Source organism: Nerophis lumbriciformis, linkage group LG01, assembly GCF_033978685.3.
Source record: "Nerophis lumbriciformis linkage group LG01, RoL_Nlum_v2.1, whole genome shotgun sequence".
Lineage (NCBI taxonomy): Eukaryota > Metazoa > Chordata > Actinopteri > Syngnathiformes > Syngnathidae > Nerophis > Nerophis lumbriciformis.
The window spans coordinates 42,283,419-42,308,426 of NC_084548.2; the positions used below are offsets into that span (position 1 = coordinate 42,283,419).

Here is a 25,008-nt window from a genome sequence, read left to right on the forward strand (position 1 = left end):
TGCACGTGGGAGGTGCAGGAGACAATAACCGGCGAGGCCAAGCTGACCGTGACGTGCCTATATACCGGAGTGCTAATTGTGAGCAGGTGTGCATCAAGGTCCGCCTCTCGCCGATGACAAATCACTAGAAGCACAGTTGTAGACAAGAGGAGAAAGCAGGAAAAACACTAAAAACACAACAGTACCCCCCCCCCTTAATGGACGCCACCTGGCGGCTTACCTGGTTTCTCCGGAAAGTGATCATAAAAGGTAGTTAACAGTGAGGGGTCTAGAATAAGTGAACGTGGGACCCATGATCGGTCCTCGGGGCCGTAGCCCTCCCAGTCGACCAGATACTGGAAACCCCTGCCCCTTCTCCTCACATCGAGAATAGCCTTGACTGAGAACGCGGGATGGCCATCAATAAGTCTGGGAGGTGGAGGAGGCACCTCTGGAGGACTCAAGGGACTGGTGGAAACGGGCTTGATTAGAGAGACATGGAATGAGGGATGTATCCTCAAGGATTCGGGAAGGCGTAGATGCACGGCGGAGGGATTAATGATTCGCTCAATGGGATAGGGTCCAATAAATCGTGGCTGGAGTTTCTTGGAGTCCACTTGGAGAGGTAGATCACGGGACGACAACCACACCATCTGACCGGGCCTGTAGTCTGGTGCTGTGCTGCGGTGGCGGTTAGCGAGGCGCTGGTTGCGTTCTGAGGTGCGTAGTAGTGCAGACCGGGTATTGCGCCAGGCTTGATGTGCACGGTGCAGGTGGGCAGCCACAGAAGGGACAGTGACCTCGGATTCCAGAGAAGGGAAAATGGGAGGTTGGTAACCGTAGGCAGAGTGAAAGGGTGACATGCCTGTAGCAGAGCTGATGAGTGTATTATGGGCATACTCGATCCACGGTAGATTGAACGCCCAGGAGGCTGGTTGCTGGTGACAGACGCAGCGGATGGCGGCCTCCAGATCTTGATTGGTGCGCTCAGTCTGACCGTTTGTCTGCGGGTGGTATCCTGAAGAGAGGCTTGGCGATGCTCCTAATGATTTGCAGAATGCCCTCCAAACTGCAGATGAGAATTGTGGCCCTCTATCCGACACCACATCCACCGGGATACCATGCAGCCGGAAAACATGGTGTACGATCAGTTCTGCCGTTTCAAGTGCAGAGGGCAATTTGGCAAGGGCTACGAAATGGGCCATCTTGGAGAAGCGGTCCACCAAAGTCAATATCACAGTGTTGCCCTTGGATGGTGGAAGTCCTGTGATGAAGTCCAACGCCACATGTGACCACGGGCGGGAGGGGATGGGGAGTGGGCGCAGAAGACCAGCTGGTGCCCGGTGTGAGGCCTTATTACGGGCACAAGTGGCACAGGCGGATACGAATTCCCTGGTGTCGGCCCTGAAGGTTGGCCACCAAAAGCGCTGGTACAGGAGGAAAATGGTACGGGTAATGCCTGGGTGGCAGGCGACCTTGGAACTGTGGGACCAGTTCAGCACTTCTGGACGGAGCTCTGGGATCACAAACAAAAGTCCCTGAGGGCAGTTCTTAGGAGAGGGGACGTTCTTGAGTCCCTCCTTAACACGGCCTTCAATGTCCCACTGCAACGCTCCCAGCACTTGTGATGGCGGAATGATCATCTCTGTCTTGACCTCTTCCTCGGGGCAGGAGTGCATCCTCGACAGGGCGTCTGGCTTACCATTCTGGGAGCCGGGGCGGAAGGTCATGGTGAAATTGAATCTGGCTAGGAATAATGCCCACCTTGCTTGTCTGGGATTGAGCCGTCGAGCAGTTCGAATGTAGGCCAGATTCTTATGGTCTGTGAATACCACAAAAGGGGTCTCCGAGCCCTCCAGCCAGTGCCTCCATTCTTGCAGCGCCAACACCACGGCAAGTAGCTCTCTATTGCCGATATCATAATTGCGTTCTGCTGGTGTCAGGCGGCGTGAGAAGAAGGCACAGGGGTGCAGCCTCTGGTCGGAGGTGGAGCGCTGGGAGAGAACAGCCCCCACGCCGGAGTCAGATGCGTCAACCTCGACAAAAAATTGAGAGGAAATGTTAGGGTGGACAAGAACCGGTGCAGAGGTGAACGAAGACTTGAGTTTATCAAAAGCAGACTGAGTCTCTGAGGTCCATAAAAAGGGGAGCTTAGTGGAAGTCAGTCTCGTTAATGGTTCAGCTACTCTACTAAAATTACGGATAAAACGACGATAAAAATTTGAGAAACCTAAAAACCTTTGGAGGTGCTTTCTAGACGTAGGTGTGGGCCAATCAACCACCGCCTGGATCTTCGCTGGATCTGCTCGGAGTTGACCCCTCTCAACAATAAAACCCAAAAAAGGAACAGACTTGGAATGAAAAACACATTTCTCAGCCTTGACATACAGACGATTCTCGAGAAGGCGTTGGAGAACTAAGCGGATGTGCTGAATGTGAAGTTCAGGGGTCGGCGAGAAAACGAGGATATCATCCAAGTAAACTACCACGAAGCGGTCAAGCATGTCACGCAGGACATCATTGATGAGGGCCTGAAAAACGGCAGGAGCATTGGTGAGGCCGAAAGGCATGACCAGGTATTCAAAGTGTCCTAGTGGTGTGTTAAATGCAGTTTTCCATTCATCCCCTTGCTTAATTCTGACTAAGTGGTAAGCATTGCGGAGGTCCAACTTGGTGAAATGTCTAGCAGCGTGTAGTGGGTTGAAAGCTGAGTCGAGAAGCGGAAGAGGATACTTATTTTTAACAGTAATATTATTGAGGGCTCGGTAATCGATGCAGGGACGGAGTGTCTTATCTTTCTTTTCCACAAAGAAAAAACCGGCGGCTAAAGGAGAGTTGGAGGGACGGATGAGACCAGAAGCGAGCGAAGTGGTGATATATTCCTCTAGTGCATCTCTTTCATGTTTTGAAATGTTATAAAGACGGGATGAAGGGAGTATGGCACCAGGGAGGAGATTAATGCAACAATCATAGGGACGGTGTGGAGGTAGCGACAACGCGCGGTCCTTGCTAAAGACCTCTTTAAGGTTGTGGTAAGCAGTTGGCACAACCGATAAATCAATAACCTCCTGGGTTACGACGCGTGTGGGAACAGTGCGAGGGCATGCGGACCGCAGACAGTGCGTATGACAAAAAAGACCCCAGTTAATGATAGTGGTCTTGACCCAGTCAATATGGGGATTATGTTTTGCTAGCCAGGTAAGCCCGAGCACAACAGGAGCCGAACGAGAGGGAATGATAAGAAAATTGATTGACTCAAAATGGTTACCAGATAATTTGAGAGATAACGGCTGAGTTTGATGGGTGACGCTCGCCAGGTGGCCTCCGTCGAGGGATCGGACCACTCTAGGTCTGGGTAATTTAGCAACGGGTATAGAAAAATGTTTAACAACAGACTCATCAATAAAATTGTCATCAGAACCTGAGTCAATGAGCGCCCTAATGTCCAATCTCTGGTCCTTATCCCAGGTAAGTATGCCCGTGAGTTGAAGCCTAGATAATGTCTGACCTGTAGATGGCAGTAGAGGAGCAGGGTCGGTCGCTGGAGGAGGTGACGCTTGGATGCGGCGAGGAGGTGACGCTTGGATGCGGTGAGGAGGTGACGCTTGGAGACGGTGAGGAGGTGACGCTTGGATGCGGCGAGGAGGTGACGCTTGGATGCGGCGAGGAGGTGACGCTTGGAGACGGTGAGGAGGTGACGCTTGGATGCGGCGGCGGGCAGGACGAAGAGGACAGTGGGTGATGCGATGCTCAGCCTTGCCGCAATATAAACACAGCTGGAGACGAAGGCGACGATCTCTCTCAGCTGGAGCGAGACGATTTCCTCCGAGCTGCATTGTCTTCTCTTTGTATGATATCGGCGGGGTATCGACACTGGGTATCGGCGCGAATGCAGTTTGACGCGCTCCATGGCCACTCCCATTATATGTTGACGTGCGGAGTCTCTCCTTTTCCCAGTCAACAAGGCGATTTTCAATCTCCACCGCCAGAGCGACGAGCTCATCAAGGTTGTCGGGAGTTTTAAGCGGGATCATCTGCTTCCGGACTTGGTCAGCCAGACCGAGGGAAAAGACGTCCACCAATGCGGAAGTGGGCCATCCACTATCAGCCGCAAGCCTTCGGAATTCGATGGCGAAGTCCGTGACGCTCCGCTGTCCTTGCTGCAGACGAAGTAATGACCGAGCTGCCTCACGTCCTGGCCTTTCGCGCTGGAAAATGTTCTTCATGGCTTTGGCAAACGCGGCGTATGAAGCACACACGGGAGATTGACGCCCCCATTCCGCGGTGGCCCAGGAGGAAGCCCTGCCACTCATATGGGACATGACAAAAGCCACACGAGCTCTTTCGGAGTAAAAAGATGTTGGTAGCAGTTCAAAAAAAATCTCACACTGGGTGAGGAAGGATCGCACGTCACCTGATTCGCCGGAGAATCGCTCGGGCTTGGAGAGTGGAGGACAAACAGCAGGAGGGATGTCGTTAGGCAGCGGATTATCTGCGGGACGAAGATGGCGCAGTTGGACTGCTGGGTCGGCCGAGGGAGAAGTCATTGCCTGCAGCGCGGTGAGTACACTTCCCAGTTGTGTCTCCAGGGCATTTAGGCGAGAGTCTTGGCGTTCCCCAGGCAAGCTAAACTGTTCTTCCTGTTGGCGTAGAGTTCTTCTGACCGGTTCGGTCTCTGCGGGATTCATGATGTGGCCGGTTATTATGTTAAGATTTGATCACGGTGATCCCAGGATGCAGAGACGAGAGGCAATGTTGAATAATAAAAGGGGAATATTTAATAAGTCCAACAATTACAACAAAAGGCGATGGGGCAAAGATGCACACCATGAATAATCAACAAAAACAGGTTCCACAGTGGTCAGCAGGGAGGTAGGCCAGGGCGCACTGAACACAGCAATAAGTCCAACACAAAAATCCTCTTTACCTCAGGGGGGGCTAGGAAGCAAGCACAAAGAGGTGAGGGATTACAGGAATAAGGAGTGGCAACATACCGGGACTGATGAAACGAAGCAGGCACATGCACGTGGGAGGTGCAGGAGACAATAACCGGCGAGGCCAAGCTGACCGTGACGTGCCTATATACCGGAGTGCTAATTGTGAGCAGGTGTGCATCAAGGTCCGCCTCTCGCCGATGACAAATCACTAGAAGCACAGGTGTAGACAAGAGGAGAAAGCAGGAAAAACACTAAAAACACAACACATTAGGCCCTATGTCTTTAAAACAATCAAATAAAGAATATTAAGTTTGAAATGATACCAGTGATACCAAATGTTTTGAAAGATTTAAATTTGAATTTAATTGGCATCGCCCCACAGGATGTTGCATGAGAATTATAGGGAGTGGAATTCAGTAACGAGAATTTTTTTTCATGTTTAACAAAGTTTTTTGCATAGACTTTACAAACACTGGAATTAAACACAAATTCCCTCCATTTTCCAAGTCTTCGATAAAGTAAAACATTCTGGGAAATTCAGCATTCTCCCATAATTTGAAAGGTATAAAACATCAAATTAAATCTGTTTTATATACAAGATGTTTTTACTCTTCATTTTCAATCAGAAATATTTGCTATAATTAAAATATAATACATGAGATTTATGGTAATAATATTTGTATGAAATATGTAAATCACTCACAACATGATTGTTGAATACACCCAACATAACTATTAGAATTTGACTGACTTTAATTGAAATTTAATTTGCAATTCTACTTCCTCTTTGCAACCCCAATTCAAATTCATGAAATTGAATTTAAATTTGAGATACTTTCTTTATTTAGTTTAGAATTTTTCAGAATACAATAACTTGCCATGACAAAGATGATAAAGTTGGCTTTTTATTGGCACGGTTAGAGACAATATGTTTATTAATGTGGTTATACAGTAGTTTGCCCTGGTGGAAAACTACATGGCATCATACTGAAAACTAAGTGTAATATTTACTTATGTTTATGTAATAATCGAACACAAGTGAAGGAGTCAAGTTGGATTATGCAGCTGTGCCAGTAGCAGACAGGACTTCAGTAGCTGTTGCACCAGACAAACACAACATCAGTCGATGCCTTCTACCTTAAAGGAGACAGTCTGTCATGTCTGTGTGATCATGTTTTGTTTTAGTTATGTTCGGTTTTGTTTTTGGACTATTTGTGCACTCTTGTTTTGTCACCATGACGACCGATTAGTTGCACCTGTTTTCACGTTCGGTCTCACACACCTGTTGTCAATCATGTTTGTAGTATTTAAGTCCATTGTTTTCAGTTAGTCTGCCTGGAAACATCACCCGTTATCATCACTCTGCTTCATGCCATGTTCACGGTTTCATGCTTAGTTCACGCTGCTCGTTTCATAGTTCCATGCCAAGTAAGTTTTTGTTTATTGTTCATAGTTTCTGCCTTTGTGCAAGTTTTGTTTTCATTAATCACATTTTTGTACTTCCGCCTTGTGCGTGCCTTTTGTTTATTCCTTTTTATTGTCAATATTAAATTATGTACCCACCTTCACGCCACATATGGTCCAAATCATTTGCACCACGGGAGAACAAATCACGCCAAAGTCCAAGTTTTGACACAGTCATTATGCAGCGTCAGGAAACATATTCAGAGGCAATACTACATACATGTCAGCTCAGTGTCAGCATTTTCTTAATTTTACTGCATATGAGAGTCTTTTTGTGGAGGAAATCCCCAGCACTTGTGGATTAAGTCATCTGGACACTCCCTGCATCAGAGCAAGTCCTTAAGGCGCCTCTTCTTCAGTCACAGGTGCAGCCAAAGCGAACATTATTGTTTCACTAATGCAGCTGTATTCAAATCTCCACTGACTTCACACTGGCATGTCTGCGTGTTTAACTCATCGCTTCTCCTCTCTTGTTGGGTTTTCTCACCGCATAGATGCAGTTTGGCGTCCCTTCTCACCATCGCGCTCCATGGCAAGCTAGAGTACTACACCGGTATTATGAAAGATCTGCTGGTGGACCTCATTGACGCTTCAGCCTCCAAGAACCCCAAGTTGATGCTGCGCCGCACGGAGTCCGTCGTGGAGAAGATGCTGACCAACTGGATGTCTATTTGCATGTACAGCTACCTCAAGGTGACGACAGAATTTTGAGAGCGCTCCTCCAACAAAAATATCTCCCATAGTCTTGCTAATGTTCTTATTCATTCCTCAGGAAACAGTGGGTGAGCCCTTCTTTCTCCTGCTGTGTGCAATCAAGCAGCAGATCAACAAGGGCTCCATTGACGCCATCACAGGAAAAGCACGCTACACCCTCAACGAGGAGTGGCTGCTGCGCGAGAACATCGAAGCTAAGCCACAGGTCAATTCCCTCACATTCACTCACTTTCACTTTTACTCTTACGTATGTTTTATAACTTCTGGTTCTGTTTGTTTTTGCAGAATATCAACGTGTCCTTTCAGGGTTGTGGCATGGACTCCTTATCCGTCAGGGTTATGAATACGGACACCGTCTGCCAGGTGAAGGAGAAAATCATAGAAGCCTTTTATAAAAACCTGCCCTTCTCCCAGTGGCCCCGAGCAGAAGATGTAGACCTGGGTAAGACCACGTTCCGCTGAATATTATTTTCATTTTTCCCCCTCCCCGGCCCTCAGAGATTTGACAGCCTCCTTTCCAAAAGGTCAATTCCTCTCATGAAGCTCCACTAACCTGCGGCTGCAATAAAATAAATGACAGGATGCATTGAGGACATTGTACAGTAATAATCACAAGAATTATTGCTTCCAAATGGCTGAAGAGCCTGCAGTGCTGATTTGATTAATGGCCCAAAAATATTTCTATGGGCCATGACATGCAGAGTCACAGTACGGCTGACCTCTGTTTCGCATGTTTTATTCTCATTCTCTCTCTCTCTCTCTCTCTCTCTCTCTCTCTCTCTCTCTCTCTCTCTCGCTCTCTCACTTTTACCTTCTCCCCCTTAGAGTGGTTTGACTCCGGAAGCAACATCAAACTTCTGCAGGATCTGGATAACACGTCAGTGATGGAGGATGGGCGAAAGAAACTCAACACAGTATTCCATTACCAGGTATGTTCCTGTGCATGTTCGTGTGTGTGTGTGTGTGTGTGTGTGTGTGTGTGTGTGTGTGTGTGTGTGTGTGTGTGTGTGTGTGTGTGTGTGTGTGTGTGTGTGTGTCACCTCATACTGTAACAGCACGTTGAAGGTGAAAACTGTGTGTAAAATGTGTGGCTGCCTTGTTTGTGGAAATGTTGGCGCATCAGTTTGCAATTGCAGAGCTGTTATGTAGTTTCTGACAGTACACAGCTATTATACAATGTTTATCTAATGAATGACAATCAGGCTCAGTCAATTTGCCAGCTAAAATATAAGCAGAGGTGGGTCGACTAGCCAAAAATTGACCTCAAGTTAGAGTACCGTTACTTTAGTAATATAGACTTAGACAAACTTTATTGAACTCCAAGAGAAATTGTTTGATGCAGAAGCTCAATTACGAGAAGAAAATATTTCTAAAACACTCTCAAAAGCACTAGGAAAAAGGAAAATTGATAAACTAAAATATAGCAGTGGTTATTGCTCGTGCCTCACAGCAAGAAGGTCCTGGGTTCGAATGCCAGGCTCGGGGTCTCTCTGTGTGGACTGTGGAGTTTGCATGTTCTCCCCGTGACTGCGTGGGTTCCCTCCGGGTACTCCGGCTTCCTCCCACCTCCAAAGACATGCACCTGGGATAGGTTGATTGGCAACATTAAATTGGCCCAAGTGTGTGAATGTTGTCTGTCTATCTGTGTTGCAACCCCGAAAGAACAAGCAGTAGAAAATGGATGGATGGATAATGAACAATACCAACTATACAAAAGAGATAAACTATAATAATAAAACAATAGAATGGGTAGACTGTACAATAAAATACATTAAACAGTCTTCACATATAGTAGTTATAAATTAGGCAAGGAAGTATAACTATAAATACTGTAGACAAGTAAAAGTGAAAAGTAGTCATTCAAGTAAGTACTTAAGTAAGAGTAAGTAAGTATCCAGTCACAAAAAACTACTGAGTAACTGGTGAATAACTCCTGATTTGTTTAGGAGGAATTTCTAATAGTACAACTGTAGTTGTGTTTGTGTGTGCGTCTGCCCTGTGTGTGTGAGAGACAGAAAGACACTACTACAGTATGTGCTACAAAAGATGCACATTTTACAGTCACTTAGGATGTTATAACTGGGCTAATGTTAGTATGTGCGCAGCTAAAACATTTGAAAAACATCTCAAACTTACCGCAACGTGTTTCCTCTAGTTGAACGTGGAATTGTTGTAGGCTAAAATGTGAAAATTTTTACTGACACAGATGACAGCGCATGATTTAAAAGTTATTTTTCATAGTTTGTGAGTAAACTTTGAAGAGTTGTGCTGCCTCGTCTGACATCATGTCACCTTTTGGGGACGGTATAGCTTGGTTGGTAGAGTGGCCGTGCCAGCAACTTGAGGGTTGCAGGTTCGATCCCCGCTTCCGCCATCCTAGTGACTGCCGTTGTGTTCTTGGTCAAGACACTTTACCCAACTGCTCCCAGTGCCACCCACACTGGTTTAAATGTAACTTAGATAATGGGTTTCACTATGTAAAGCGCTTTGAGTCACTTGAGAAAAAGCGTTATATAAATGTAATTCACTTCACTTCACTTTTTACAGTGTGTAGTTCCAGTGCAGTCACGTGACTGCTCGACTCCGTTTGATTGGTAAAATGGAGTAAAAGGTCACTCGTGCTTAAAATCGATTGGTCAAACGGAGTCATGTGACAGTGCCAACTGAAAGAAGTCTCTCTAACAAACCAAAATAATGTGTCTTTGCAAGCAGTAATCAATAGATTATGAATATGAGTAAGTAAAAGTAAAAAGTATGTTGCATTGACAAGTTGATTACACTGACAAGTACAATTTATCCAAAAAAGTTACTTGAGTAAATGTAATAGAGTAAATGTAGCGCATTACTACGCAGCTCTGGCAATAACTTTTTTGGTATGGTATGGTATGATATGCTATTTTGTCATTGCACAAGTACAAATACATTTCATTTTCACCACAAACCCTTTGAAAATTAGACAACAAACATTGTACAGGAAGACAGAACAGGAACAGTGATGAACAGTGGGAAAAAAGCAGATGCTCGGGAAGGGTGACTGGGCCGAGAAAAAAACTTGATTGCCAATAAGCACACAAACATTTTACATAGAAACCACAAGACTTGCGACAGGAGGGGAGGGGCCAGGCATCCTAGCCCGAAGTTGCCAGCCACCAGGGCGCTACTTCGTTGTCCATCATACCACATGGAGTGAAGCGGTGGCAAAGATGTGGGGTAGGGTTTGGGTATTATTGTGCATATGCCCATTGCCAGGGTGTAGTGTTGTTGTGTCTGTAGGCATGGAGTCGCTCTGCAGAGGTTACGAGCAAAGTTTGTCTGATCTAATAATGCATTCTGGCTCTCAATGATAAAGATAGTGAAGTTACTAATAGACATGTTAGTATGTAAGTAAACAAAAATATTAAATTTGATATTCATAGTTTAAGCTCTAAATGCAATATTATTATACAGTATGTATTTAAATGTTTGATTGGTGGATCTTCAATATCCACATTTTCAAACAAAATACAATCGCTATTTATCCACATCACACTTACAATGCATAAGCTGCCTTAAGTAAATCAAACTTTTAGTTTATTAAATAATAATGATCGTAATTTTTCATTCATCATTAAGTTGATGGTTCTGTTTGAGGTTTCTTCCTTGGAGGGAGTTTTTCCTTGCCTCCATTGCCAAAATGCCAGCTCATGTGGGGTTTGATGTTTTATAGATGGTTCTAGACCTAGGGCCTCATGTATTAAGAGTTGCGTGGATTTCCTACTAAAAATTGGCATACGTTCAAATTCAGTAAACAGAGTACACACAAATAATTCAGATGTTTTAAAGTGTTTGCACGCACAAATCCAAGCACATTTCTTTTGTACATCCCAATTAACATGGAATTGACTGCAGATGTTTGTATGGCTGGGCACGCCCAGACCACGCAACTGTCCGCCCAATTGGCCAAGTTGGTGCTGGAGTCGCAGATACACATTGTGACAGCTATAACTGTCACAACGATCACCTCGATAAATTATTAGACTTTCTCACTAATACCAACATGAATATGAAGCATTCAATGCATTGATCAAAGATCTCTATGGAAAGTAAAATTAAAGGACTCAGATTTCCCTCGCCCGGACGCGGGTCCCCGGGGCCCCCCTCTGGTGCCAGGCCCTGAAGTGGGGCTCAATGGCGAGCAGCTGGTGGCCGAGCCCGTCTCCACAGCCCGAATAGGCAACGTGGGTACCCCTCCAATAGACTCACCACCCATAGGAGGGGGCATAGAGGTCGGGCACAGTGTGAGCTGGGCGGTAGCCGAAGGCAGGGCTTTAGCGGTCCAATCCTCTGCTACAGAATCTAGTTCTTGGGATGTGGAACGTCACCTCGCTGGGGGGAAGGAGCCTGAGTTGGTGCACGAGGTGGAGGAGTTCCGGCTAGATCTAGTCAGACTCACTTCGACGCAAAGCAAGGGCTCTGGAACCAGTCCTCTCGAGACGGGCTGGACTCTCTTCCACTCTCGCGTTGCATGCAGTGAGAGGCGACGAGCTAGGGTGGCAATTCTTGTTGCCCTTTGGCTCAGAGTCCGTACGTTGGAGTTTAACCCGGTAGACGAGAGGGTAGCTTCCCTCCGCCTTCGGGTGGGGGCACGGGTCCTGACTGTTGTTTGTGATTATGCAACGAACAGCAGCTCAGAGTACCCACACTTTTTGGAGTCCCTCGAGGCAGTACTGGAGAGGGCCCCCTCGGGTGATTCCCTTGATCTGCTGGGTGATTTCAATGCTCACATTGGCAACGACAGTGAAACCAGTGGACACCAGCAGTGAGGAATGCCGTCAACCTAAAAAAATAGTCTTATCGGGTCCTTTTGGCTCATGGGACTCCAGAGGCAGCGGACAGATACCGACAGGCCAAGCGGTGGGCGGCTTCGGCGGTCGAGGAGGCAAAAACTCGGACATGGGAGGAGTTCGGGGAAGCCATGAAAAACGACTTCCAGATGGCTTCGGAGCGATTCTGGACCACATCCTCCGCCTCAGGAGGGTGAATCAGTGCACTGTCAACACCGTGTATGGTGAGGATGGTGTGGATCGGTGGAGGGAATACTTCAAAGACCTCCTCAATCCCACCTAGACATCTTCCTATGAGTAAGCAGTGCCTGGGGAATCTGTGGTGGGCTCTCCTATTCCTAGGGCTGAGGTTGCAGAGGTAGTTTAAAAGCTCCTCGGTGGCAAGGCCTCGGGGGTGGATGACATCCGCCCGGAGTTCTTTAAGGCTCTGGATGCTGTGGGGCTGTCTTGGTTGACAGGACTTTGCAACATTTCGTGGACATCGGGGCAGTACCTTTCTTTAAGAAGGGGAACCGGAGGGTGTGTTCCAACTATTGTGGGATCACACTCCTCAGCCTTCCTGGTAAGGTCTATTCAGGTGTACTGGAGAAGATTCAGGAGGAGGAGTGTGGTTTTCGTCCTGGTCGTGGAACTGTGGACCAGCTCTACACTTTCGGCATGGTCCTTGAGGGTGCATGGGAGTTTGCCCAATCAGTCTACATGTGCTTTGTGGACTTGGAGAAGGCATTTGACCTTGTCCCTTGGGAAGTCCTGTGGGGAGTGCTCAGAGAGTATGGGGTATCGGAATGTCTGATCGTGACGGTCCGCTCCCTGTATGATCGGTGTCGTAGCTTGGTCCGCATTGCCGGCAGTAATTCGGACCTGTTTTCAGTGAGGGTTGGACTCCAACAGGGCTGCCCTTTGTCACCGATTCTGTTTATAACTTTTGTGGATAGAATTTCTAGGCGCAGTCAGGGCATTTAGGGGTTCCGGTTTGGTGGTGCAGGATTAGGTCTCTGCTTTTGGCAGATGATGTGGTCCTGATGGCTTCATCTGGCCGGGATCTTCAGCTCTCACTGGATCGGTTCGCAGCCAAGTGTGAAGCGACTGAAATGAGAATCAGCATCTCCAAGTCCATGATTCTCGCCTGTAAAAGGGCGGAGTGCCATCTCCAGGTTGGGGAGGAGATCTTTCCCCAAGTGGAGGAGTTCAAGTACCTCGGAGTCTTGTTCACAAGTGAGAGAAGAGTGGGTTGTGAGATCGACAGGCGGTACGGCGTATTCAGTAATGCGGACACTGTATCGATCCGTTGTGTTAATGAAGGAGCTGAGCCTGAAGGCAAAGCTTTCAATTTACCGGTTGATCTACGTTCTCATCCTCACCTATGGTCATGAGCTTTGGGTTATGACCGAAAGGACAAGATCACGGGTACAAGCGGCCGAAATTAGTTTCTTCCGTCAGGTGGCGGGGCTCTCCTTTACATCGAGAGAAGCCAGATGAGGGGGTTCGGGCATCTGGTCAGGATGCCACCCAGGACACTTTGGGAAGACTACGTCTTCCGGCTGGCCTGGGAACGCCTCGGGATCCCGTGGGAGGAGCTGGAAGAAGTGGCTGGGAAGAGGAAAGTCTGCGATTCTCTGCTTAGGCTGCTGTGCCCGCGACCCGACCTCGGATAAGCGGAAGAAAATGGATGGATGGATAAATGCTTTGGCAAAAAAAATTATTTGTGTCCTTCCCTTGATCTTTAATATTGTTGAAATCAAATGTTGGCAAAGCCTGAACGACTATGTCTGTGTGTCGCCAAAGTATCCACGGCCTGTAGAAATGTGCATACGTGAAGCAAGAAGTTGGCGTGGGGCACCGCACATTTCCACGTCAAGTTCACTCTTGATGCATCTTATCTTTGCCGTGGAAATGGACTTATACCAGGTTTTTGTGTGTACGCACACTTGATACATGAGGCCCCCGCTCCCTTGAAATAATACCTGCTGTGAACTGGACCTATAAATATCAAATAGACATAACTTTAATTAATTATGAATTATAATTAATATATAATCAATTATTTATTTGAAGTGCACCATATGGTAGCGTAGTGGTTAGCACGTCAGCCTTACAGTCAGGAAATTGAGTGCGTATGTACACCCTGTGGTGCATGTACAGTATTTTGGCTTCATCACACATTCCAAAAATGTGCATGTTAATTAGAGGCTCTAAATTGTCCTTAGGTGTAAAATTTAGTGTGAATGGTTGTCTAATTGTCCTGTGATTAACTGGTGATAAGCCCAGCAAGTACCCTGCCTCTTGCTGATAGTCAGCTGGGGTAGAAAATTAGGAGAATCATGCACATTCTAAATTATTTTTAAAATACTTATGTCAAATTAGAACCTGTCAGTACTCTACAAAGTCAAACTTAATAGTCTATTTATTTTGCTTGTTTTCACATTTACCAGACACTGGTTTTGTACTTAAATTGCAACACAAACATAACCAACACCTGCTAACTATCTGCAGACCAAAACAACCAAACAAAAAGTGCACTGGAATGTGTTGCATGTTTGCTTATGTCTACATTAATTTGTGTTGAAGTAAACAGACATTGCGCTACCCTCAACCTTTAACCTCTTTACCTGTACTCTTGAAGTGCTCTGTTTTGTTTCGCTGAGCAGTGGAGACGCAGCGAGCTGCAGCATGTACTCGTGCACAGTCCTGGTTGACTTACCAACGCACAGCAACACGACAACAATACACACAAACGCGCGACTCTCAACATCACATTCCCCTCAAGGGACTTGCCTAATGACACTACTCTGGTGCACCAGCGCTCCCCTTTGACCCCGTGAACTCTGTCTTCTTTCGTCTCTTCTATCTCTTTCTCGCTCCTCAGATCCCAGAAGGGGCATCGCTAGCCATGAGCATGCAAGACAAGAAAGAGAACACCCTCGGGAGAGGTACGTCACCTTCAAACGCACGCCAACGCTCTGTCACTCACACTCACTTGTGTAAATACGCCTGCTCACTCGAGCACAGTAAGCGGCGAGCTCTCTGTAAATCACATGAACACGATACGCTCATGTAAACACACACATGGAACAGCACACCTCGCCGTCCTCAGAAGACCTAAAGATCTAAACCCACTTGCACCTAATAAATCTCAACACAAGTTATCCTAACAGTCCATTCGCGTCAAAAATCATCCATTAGTAGAGCTTAGCTTGCACAAAATGACCCCTTCTGCCTGTACTGGAGGCAAGTGTACATGCAGCCTTTAATGGGCTTGTCGTCCTTTCATTGCCTGGGTTGTACCGTACACAATCAGTACCAGACCAGACCTGTGTTGTGTTCAGACTCTGTCCATCACAGCGTCTCCTCTCATTCAGACCAAGCCAAAAAAAAAGGCTTATGTGGACAAAAGCTGGCTGTGACTTCAAAGCATCAAGGGGGTGTTATGAGCCTGTCGAGCTCCCCTGGCTAATATAAAAACACTGTGATCGGTGTTGAGGGTCTGGATGGAGGCCCAGTGGGCAGCAGCACCACCTGGCAGAGTGTTGCTGCGCTCACCCACCGTCACAATAAACCAGCGTCTTGTATTTGTGCGCACTGGCATCCACATGTGCTCTCATCGCATGTGTTCATACATCAGTAGTTCTAAAAAGAAAGTGTTTTCCAGCGCTGGCCGAGCATTAGCATCTCATTTCAGTGTCTCCGCAGCCAATCCCAGACTTTGTGTGTCTGTCCCTCCCAATCTCCCGCTCCTTTCTCCCCTTTCACTCGTAATCTTTCTCTTTCATTCTATCTGACAGCTCCCCTCCCCTTCCGGCCCACAGTCCACCTTAATCACTTTCTCCCCTTGCATGTACTCTATCTACCTTCCTCTCCTTTCACTGTCTCTGTCTTTGAGCTGTCACATCCTCCCGACTTCGCCCCCACCGCCTGTCTTCTCCCATTCTTTCTGTTGTTGATCGCACATTGTTTCTTTCTGTGTCCCTCCAGTCAAAGATCTGGATACGGAGAAGTACGTTCACTTGGTGAGTAACTTCTCATACGTTCTAGACCCTGTGTGGAGGATGAGGTGAAAAGGAAAGCTGCTATGAGGACAGAGCGGCGCTAATGCAGCTTAAGCTCTTTTATAACCGTCTGCCAAGATATGGGCCCTTTGACTTTAGAATAATGAGTTCTTCGGAATGCAATTTGCCGGGTGAATAGTCCATTCTGAGGACAGATTTGTAGTCGGTAAATTTGCATGGAGGCCTGTGTGTGCACGTCAGATACATGATCTCGGAAATCGCAGTAAGCAGCAGGCATTTCCTCAGTTCTTTGTGTTATTTGGTCTTTCTCAACTACCCTGATTGGGTTTGCGGATCATGTTTCTAATGCATGAGACATAAATTCCTCTCTACTCCAGCAAAGACAGAGAAGCATTCATTTAGCCTCCTCATGAGGAGCTCTGCAATCATCTTATATGTTAAATGTTGACTTTGAGCCTCTGGTGTCCCAGGTTCTTCCTCACGACGAGCTGATGGAGTCCAAGAAGTCGCACAGGCAAAGCCACCGCAAGAAGGTGCTGCCTGAAATCTACCTGACACGCCTTCTTTCTACCAAGGTGAGTCCTGACGTCTTTGATAAGTTACTGCTCCTTTGATGTTTTCTCTGGCCATTTAAGCAAACTCACATCTGGGGATGGGTATTGTTTACATTAATACCGATACGAGCACCAAATCAGTACTTGTAAAACGGTGCCCAAACCAGTTACAGTGTGGTTTGGTCTTGACCCCAGGATGCAGAGACAGGGGACAGTGTGCAGGTAAAAAAATATTTGATAACAAAAACAAAGAAATAGTGCAGCAGGAAAGTGCACATGAAGTATATTTATTTTATTTTTATTTTTTATTGATTTATTTATTTGACTGGGACATTACAATTAAACATTCATACCCATAGGTAACCAATGTCAAAGTACATAAGACTTCTAGCCACAGGCTAATTTGCAACACTCATCCCTGGTTAGGCTTTTACAAACTAAAAATACATAAAAAATAATTGGTCCCATTTGTCCATACTACAATCAGCTCTAGTGCTCACACGTCTGATTTTCCTTAAGCCACTTTTTCCCAGTTTTGCGCAGAAGAGTTTAGTGTCCGACTGTGACTTTAACTAGGAAAAGCTATGCATGTTTTAGTTACAAAACAATGAAGCAAAGGCAACATTGATGCAAAAAAATCAAGCAGGAACTGAAAACGAAAATAAGAGTGCTGGACCGGAAATAAAAGAAAATACAAATACATAGGAAAACAATGTCCAAACCAGTTATGACAGAACCAATAGTAAAAAAAAAAAAATGCCCGCCCGGTCGGGTCGCGGGTCCGCAGCCTAAACATAGAAGACCAGACTTCCCTCTCACCAGCCACTTCGTCCAGCTCCTCCTAGAGCAGACCTGGGCATTCTGCGGACCGCAGGCCACATCCAGCCCTTTGTACGTCCCTATCCGGCCCGCGTGAGGCCAATCATAAATTACAAAATAAATTTTAAAAAGTATCTATCTCGAGTGTGCAATACAACGGTGCTGCTTTTGTTTTGAAAAGCGTTATTTGTATTACTTCCGTGTGGACGTATGCTCGTGCGCGATTGTGAGTGAATGTGAACAGCTGCAATCACAAATTACAAAATACATTTAAAAAAACATCTATGTCGTGCGTGCAATACAATTGTGCTGCTTTTATTTTGAAAAGTGTTATCTATGGGCGTATGTCCGTGTGTAACCTGCGAGTGAAGGTGCATAGCGACAAGTGATGCCCAGTTATCCCCGAGACGCTAAAAAAAGAAAAGTTGATGACGAATGGCGTGTTTTCAACAAGACATGGACTGCCAAGTATTTCTTCAGAAATTAAAGGTAAAGCCGTATGCTTAATTTGTGGTACACAGGTTGCTGTGTTTAAAGAATATAGTGTAACGACCTGCTGAAATTGATGTTGTGTTCTTGAGTTGCGGAAATGAGGAGTGAGGATAGACGTGCGTGTGGAAGGAACGAGATAAGTTGAGCTGTGTTAGTATAGGTTGCTCAATAAAAGTTTAAAAAGAGCGTCAGACTTGGTGTGCACTTCTTCTGGACGCTACAATTGGTGTCAGAAGTAAAACTTTGCGCATACTGCCGCTGCTTGTGTGGGCATACTGCGTTGCTTGTGTGCTCAGCCTGCTACGTCATCGGGAGGTATGTGCCACGATGTTTCCTGGCGACTTTGTCAAGATTGAACGGGAGGGGAAGGACACTGAGTGGGAACTTAAGGTGCCGGCAGCGACTGCAGATGTCTGTGTGAATCCCGGACGTGAGGAGTTCGCCGCAAAGAGAGAGAGAGAGGGAGGAAGGAGAGAGGCAGCGTCTACAGGTGCAGCGCACGCTGCTCGGCATGGGGGAATTCCGCCCTCAATGAAGACTCCCAGGTTTGATGGCAAGGCGAACTGGGAGGCATTTCATCCCACTTCTGACACCAATTGTAGCGTCCAGAAGAAGTGCACACCAAGTCTGACGCTCTTTTTAAACTTTTATTGAGCAACCTATCCTAACACAGCTCAACTTATCTTGTTCTTTCCACACACACGTCTATCCTCACTCCTCATTTCCGCAACAGCAACGCTTCCTCCTTCTTCGCCAATCACCTTACAGGCGTGATACGTTCACAACAAAGAGGATGCAGGATAAAGTGACAGAAATTGAAATTTGTGCATTGTGTTATAAATCAGGAAATGTTGTGTAAGAAAGTGTTAAAAATAAAACCATCTGCTTTTGTATAAAGATAAGTTAGGTTAAATGAAAATATTATTATTATTATTATTTATCTTACGGTATATCAAAAATAATTTGAGCAAAATTTAATTGAAATAGTGTCGGTGCGGCCCTCCAGCAGTGCTCGGGTTTCTCATGCGGCCCCCGGTAAAAAATTAATTGCCCACCCCTGTCCTAGAGGATCCTGAGGCCCTTTTTTAGGATTTTGTGACATGCAAGTTGAACTTTAAATACTTTAACAATATAAATAAAATGTTAAGTATTAAATGTAATAATATGGAATACAAAACAGCATAGTGTCATAATAATCAAAGCAAAATCAAAATAATTTACAGAACACAGCAAATGTGCAAAATAGGCTTTTGTAGCTATTTTTGTGAAGTGTGAGTGGATGAAGTGTGAGTGCGGTGGTGGATCTGATGACTGCTGTTGTTGTGTTAAGATCGACAAGAACGACTTTCAAAATAGTGTAGACTGTGTCTGTCTGGATCACGACACTAATGTGTCAAGGCATCAATTGAGTACCGATTGTTACTTTTCCTTTTGGTTTGTTATTGCCGTATACGTTGGCATTGCCGCTATTAAGGAACCAAGTTTCCGTACCCGCCTCTACTCACATCGCAGTTTAAATACGGACTTCTTTTGTCTTTCTGCCTGAAGGGAACCCTCCAGAAGTTTCTGGATGACCTCTTCCAGGCCATCCTCAGCATCCCCCCAGAGCAGCCCCCACTCGCTGTCAAATACTTCTTTGACTTCCTTGAAGAGCAGGCTGACAAACGAGGCATCACAGACCCAGACACCTTACACATCTGGAAAACCAACAGGTACAAAAGCAAACAATGTAGTTTGAAGCCTCTTTGTGGTGCAAGTACATGATTTTAAAAGGTGGTCCATTGTGCACAGTTTACCTTTGCGCTTTTGGGTGAACATCCTGAAGAATCCTCAGTTTGTTTTTGATATCGACAAGACGGACCACATGGATGCCTGTCTCTCTGTCATTGCCCAGGCTTTCATAGACGCCTGCTCTATTTCGGACCTGCAGCTGGGCAAGGTCAGTACTTATCCAATATCCACCTACATACTCACTTACTGTATATACGGTATATCCACCTTCATAGCAACACACTGAAATAATCATCTACAACCAAGCTACCTCCCTTAATACTTTTCCACCAATCATTATGCCTGCGTTACCTTCTTACATACATACTGTACACCTTCCTATTTATCTACCTATATGTTTGTCTGCCTTTCTGCCCTTTACTATTGACATAATTTGGGGGACATGTCCGGTGCACTTTTTCAAGAGACAGTTTTTGTCCGCTACACTTTTTAACATCCAAAAATGATGTTACTCCACTGAATGGAGACAAGTCAAACACTAGCGTCAGGCGGAAAAAGGCCACTCAGACTGAAGCTTGCCGCTTTAGACCGTCCACAAGCTCATTCTGGGGCTCATTATTTGCCAACATGACAAATATTGACAGCACACAGCAGCTGACCAATCAGCAGTCAGTTGCAAGATAAGAGGGTGTTGGCCATCCATCCATCCATTTTCTATCGCTTGTCCCTCTCGACATATGAAACACAAACAAGTAAGACAAATAAAACATCCACGTTATGATGTTGACTAAGACTTGCACTAAGGGAATAACTGAAGTGTTGGCGATTCCTGGTAACGCAATGGCTTAAGTATCAGTCTTTGTTCCTGCGGACATAGTTTGATTCTCATAATGCAATCCGAATGCAATCATAAAAACGTAAGATAGAGTTATTTATTTCATTATGTTCATTTTGTTATTTTGTACCAAAACATTTTTTATTTTGTCTACTCTCTACACTCTACTAACATTCAGTTGGGGTCAGATGTTTATACATACATCACGATGTGCATGAAAGTCATATTCATTTAATATATATTAATTGCCATTTTAATTGCCCATAAAGTTCAATGCTCAGAACAATAGAAACATACGAAAAAGGTTGGAAGAAAATCGCAGTCTTTTAGAGACATTTTTTAACCAGATTATAACTTCAAACAATTATATCTAAGTTAGTAAGGTATTTGGATATGTCTCCACTTGTCTAGAAAAAGACCCAAACTGATATCAGGTTTGGATGTTCAACAACAACAAGGCACCAGCCTGCCATAATATGGAAACTGCTGGAACACCAACTGTCATTGTCCACGTTGAGCCAGTTTTACATGCCATGCACTGAGAGGGTGCCACCCAAGAAAGGAAACCAGTGGAAATGAGCAATTACCTACCTGCTTACTTACCTACGTTCCTGTATACCTGACGACTTATCTACCAATGAACGTGCTAACTTACTTATACTACCATGCAATCCATGTACATACCAGAGATGTCATAATCCTAATTATGGGATTTTTTGAGGGCTGATATTTGCCTTTTTTTAACTGATCTGCCTGCCGAGCCCAGACCATCTTCACCGCAGCTGTGTCCCAGTGTTTACATGGCTAATGATTGTACTCACGTGAAAGATTCCTTCGAAAGGGATGCACGCTCAGGGAGACGCAACTACATGTCCATATTCCTTGTTACACACATGCAGGCACATGAGTTGCAGGAGGGTGTGTGTCTTGCCAGAACATCAAATTTGAGAGCAAGCTGCCACAAACGTGTCGTATATCCACAGTGCGAAGACACTTCTAAGATACTAATCCTCACCAACATGGTGGAAAATAAACAAAGTTGCTTCCACGTACCATTATCACTGGAAGACTAGAGGAAAAGGAATGACTAAGCATGCTATACACACACACACACACACACACACAAACACACATCGAGCAGGACCACACAAGAAGCTAACCGCTAAAAGCTTCAATGTAAAGTAGAGTGAACGATCCGTATGTCGATACAATCGAAACCTAGTATAGTATCGGTAATAAACAGATAGTTTTCTTTTTCTTATTATGACAAAATATTAGTTTTGTCGTTTTTGTTATAGTTTTCAAACCAAGTGAGTACGTCTCTGGATACAGAAAGGTTGTGAGGGCAAACCCCAAATGATTTAAGTGGGAGCCAATAGTAGTTTTTGCTTTTGTTGAGTTTTTGTGCACTAGCCACTGCATTGTGTTAAAAAAAATGTATGTAGCATCATCTGATTTACAACAATACCAGCAAATTCTAAATTTAATAAGGTAAGCTTGATAAAAAAAAATAAAAAAAACGTTTATTGTGTTAACTTTAGTTATTTGCTGTAAAACATTTTCAGCTGTATAATCTACTGTCAAAATATCAGATCGGGACTTGAAATCAGATCTGATCTGAGACCAAAAAATGTTGATCCAGACATTCGTAGTACATACATATGTCTCCCTCTCTCCGTTGCAATGTATCTCTTTACCTACCAAGCATAATTGTGAATTATGACACATCCTTAGTTGCGACGTGAACATCTTAAATAGACTTAAACTTACTATCAGTGCTAAAATTCAGTAGTTTGGTCTCCTCCAAGCTACCAGACTCTAACATGTACAGTCAATAAGATCCTGCTTCTTATAGTGAAAAAAGGCTGCACACTCTGACCTTCAGAATCCCCGTATGAACCCCACCAGCCATCAGACTGTCAGCTCCAGCTACCTCACCTCATCTTATTTCCGTCAGGTCGACTGATCCAAGGACACAAGCACCAGGGATCTGGCTTGTGGCGCAAAGTGTGTGTTATGTGTTCAAGCATGTATATTGTATAACTCAGTGTGTGTCTCTAAGCTCAGACGTCACTGTCGACACTCCTCAAAAATCTGTCTCATCCCTCCAACAATGTGACCCTGTGAACACGCTCCGCTTCCTGTCTATCCCTGACCGGCTTCCTTCCCTGGAGGGACTCAAAGTCAGATGGTGCTCCTCTGATTCTCTTTCACTGATAAACACTCAGATTTCATACACTTTCGGGCCTGATCTACTAAAGGTGTGCGTGGACTAAAATACATGCAAACTTGATAGCACGCAAAAAGCTGATCTTTTAAACGTGTGCAAAGTGGATCATGTCTGTTAAGTGAGCAGAATAAGGCGTGCAATCCATCTCGATGGTAATGCTGATCATCAAAACGCCCACATTACTGGGAGGTGAAAATGCAAATATATTATACAGCATGGCGCAATGTGATTAATCAACACTCATCACCGTTTTGCGTTTTATTTAGCACGTCTGAAAAGTATGTGTACGCACATGGCCATGAGAAATGATCCCGCTGCAAAGACAGACGATGGACAAGAGAATTCTCCGTCATACATTTTTTTCTACAAATTTGCATAGTCCATCAGGGATAAAAAAAATATTAGACATTCGTCTATTACGTAACGTCCTTTATCATTTTATAGCTGAATGTTGGGTGACTTAACGGGCTGGATAAAACAAATTCAATTGATGTGTGTTGGTGTCTGCTGGCCTTTTGTTTGTTGCGTTTTTTTTTTTTTTTTGTATTTACTACATGAAAAAAACATTGAAATGTTTTCATTTATAATATATTTTATTAATGTATCTACATCTATCTATATGAAAAAAAACTTAGTTAAGTTTTATATTTATAATATATATAATTAACATATTTTTTCATGGATAAGCGGAAGAAGATGGATGGATGGATAATACATATTATTAATGTATCTACAATATGAAAAAAATTATAGATTTTTTTTCATTCATCATATGTATTACTAACATATTGTGTCATTTGTAATATATATTACTAACTTATCTCCTATATGAAAAAATCTTCTTTAAGTATGCATTTTTTTGCGCCTTGAGTACAGTAAGTGCAGCCTCTCTCCCATGAGCAGGAGCATGATAACATGTATGTGCACTAAATAACAGCGTCTTTGTGGTGATGCCCCGTATAGTACGCACACAATCCTCATTTAAATGATCATTTAACCTACTCAGTGGCCTAGTGGTTAGAGTGTCCGCCCTGAGATCGGTAGGTTGTGAGTTCAAAGCCCCGGCCGAGTCATACCAAAGACTATAAAAATGGAACCCATTACCTCCCTGCTTGGCACTCAGCATCAAGGGTTGGAATTGGGGGTTAAATCACCATAAATGATTCCCGGACGCGGCCACGGTTGCTGCTCACTGCTCCCCTCATCTTCCAGGGGGTGATCAAGGGTGATGGGTCAAATGCAGAGAATAATTTCGACACACCTCGTGTGTGTGACAATCATTGGTACTTTTTTTTATTTTTATTTTTTTAAATAAGGCGGCCTGCACCAATTTTGAATTGTCCACGCAGTCTTAGTAGATCACACGCAACACTCCCACTAATAGTACACACCATTTCATAGATTGCACATGCTGTTTAGCGCGTGGTATTGGCATCTCAGTAAATCAGGCCCTTCTGAATATGGAGGCCAAATTCACATGTGCACGCATCAGAAATAAGCATCTCATCTGCATAAGTCTGCGTCATGAGGGTCAAGGATATGAGCACATGCTCTCCTGCGGCTGAAGGAGTTGATCTCCACAGAACCTTCTACACAAGTGTTTACGCTGTGCATGTGAGAGCGTGCACGGCGGGCTCAGGGCGGTGTGAAAAGGCCAGTGGGTCTGGATTAGCCAGCGCGCTGCAGGCGGGGGCATCAAACGAAGCAATGCACCCCGTTTCCACAGAGACCCTCTTATCTGGCAAGATGCACCCACACGCAGAGGTGAGGGGTCACGGTGGGTTGCCGAGCAGATGGGCAAACGGCAGGAAGTGACCTTGCAAACAGGAAGAGAGACGCTTCCCTATCAGGAGGAGCGCACAACGTGACACAAATAACTTATGACACACAAGTTGTGTTGTAAGCACATTTGCTGCCCCCCCCACCCCCCACCCCTGTGTCCTACTTTTTTCTCCCTTTCCTCCACGGACACATTAACACAACCATAGTCACCATTAAAAACCTGAATGTGCTCACAACCGCTCAGCCCAGCGACTCTTATTTCTGCCCAAGTGAGCGCGAGGCAGGAAGTTGCGAGAGTGGCATGAAGGAGTATTGCTCAGTGTGGAATGTGAGCTCGGAAAAAAAAAAGCGCCTTCCCTCCCCTTCATTGTCTCCTCTCAGTAGGTCAGAAAGTTGATAAGACTTGATGTTAATGGGAGTACTCCATCAAGCTGAGGAGTAAAGTTTATCAAGTTACTGCCGAATAAAGTTGTTTGTATAAATGATGACTTCTTCTGCAGGACTCTCCGACCAACAAGCTGCTGTATGCCAAGGAGATCCCAGAGTACAAGAAGAGGGTGCAGTGGTACTACCAGCAGATACAGGACATGCCGCCTCTCAGCGAGCAGGAGATGAACGCTCACCTGGCTGAGGAATCTCGA

The 25,008-nt window shown here is 45.1% G+C and overlaps 1 protein-coding gene across 1 annotated transcript in view; it reads left to right on the top strand.

The window, feature by feature from the left end:
* Positions 1-25,008, top strand: part of plxnd1 (plexin D1) — a 166,851-nt gene that overhangs the window by 135,452 nt on the left and 6,391 nt on the right. The window contains exons 25-34 of the mRNA XM_061982171.1: positions 6,875-7,073; positions 7,153-7,299; positions 7,380-7,536; positions 7,920-8,023; positions 14,784-14,847; positions 15,890-15,924; positions 16,395-16,499; positions 19,338-19,501; positions 19,581-19,728; positions 24,868-25,008. Coding sequence (XP_061838155.1) covers positions 6,875-7,073; positions 7,153-7,299; positions 7,380-7,536; positions 7,920-8,023; positions 14,784-14,847; positions 15,890-15,924; positions 16,395-16,499; positions 19,338-19,501; positions 19,581-19,728; positions 24,868-25,008 — 1,264 coding nt within the window. The remainder of the gene's footprint in view (positions 1-6,874; positions 7,074-7,152; positions 7,300-7,379; positions 7,537-7,919; positions 8,024-14,783; positions 14,848-15,889; positions 15,925-16,394; positions 16,500-19,337; positions 19,502-19,580; positions 19,729-24,867) is intronic.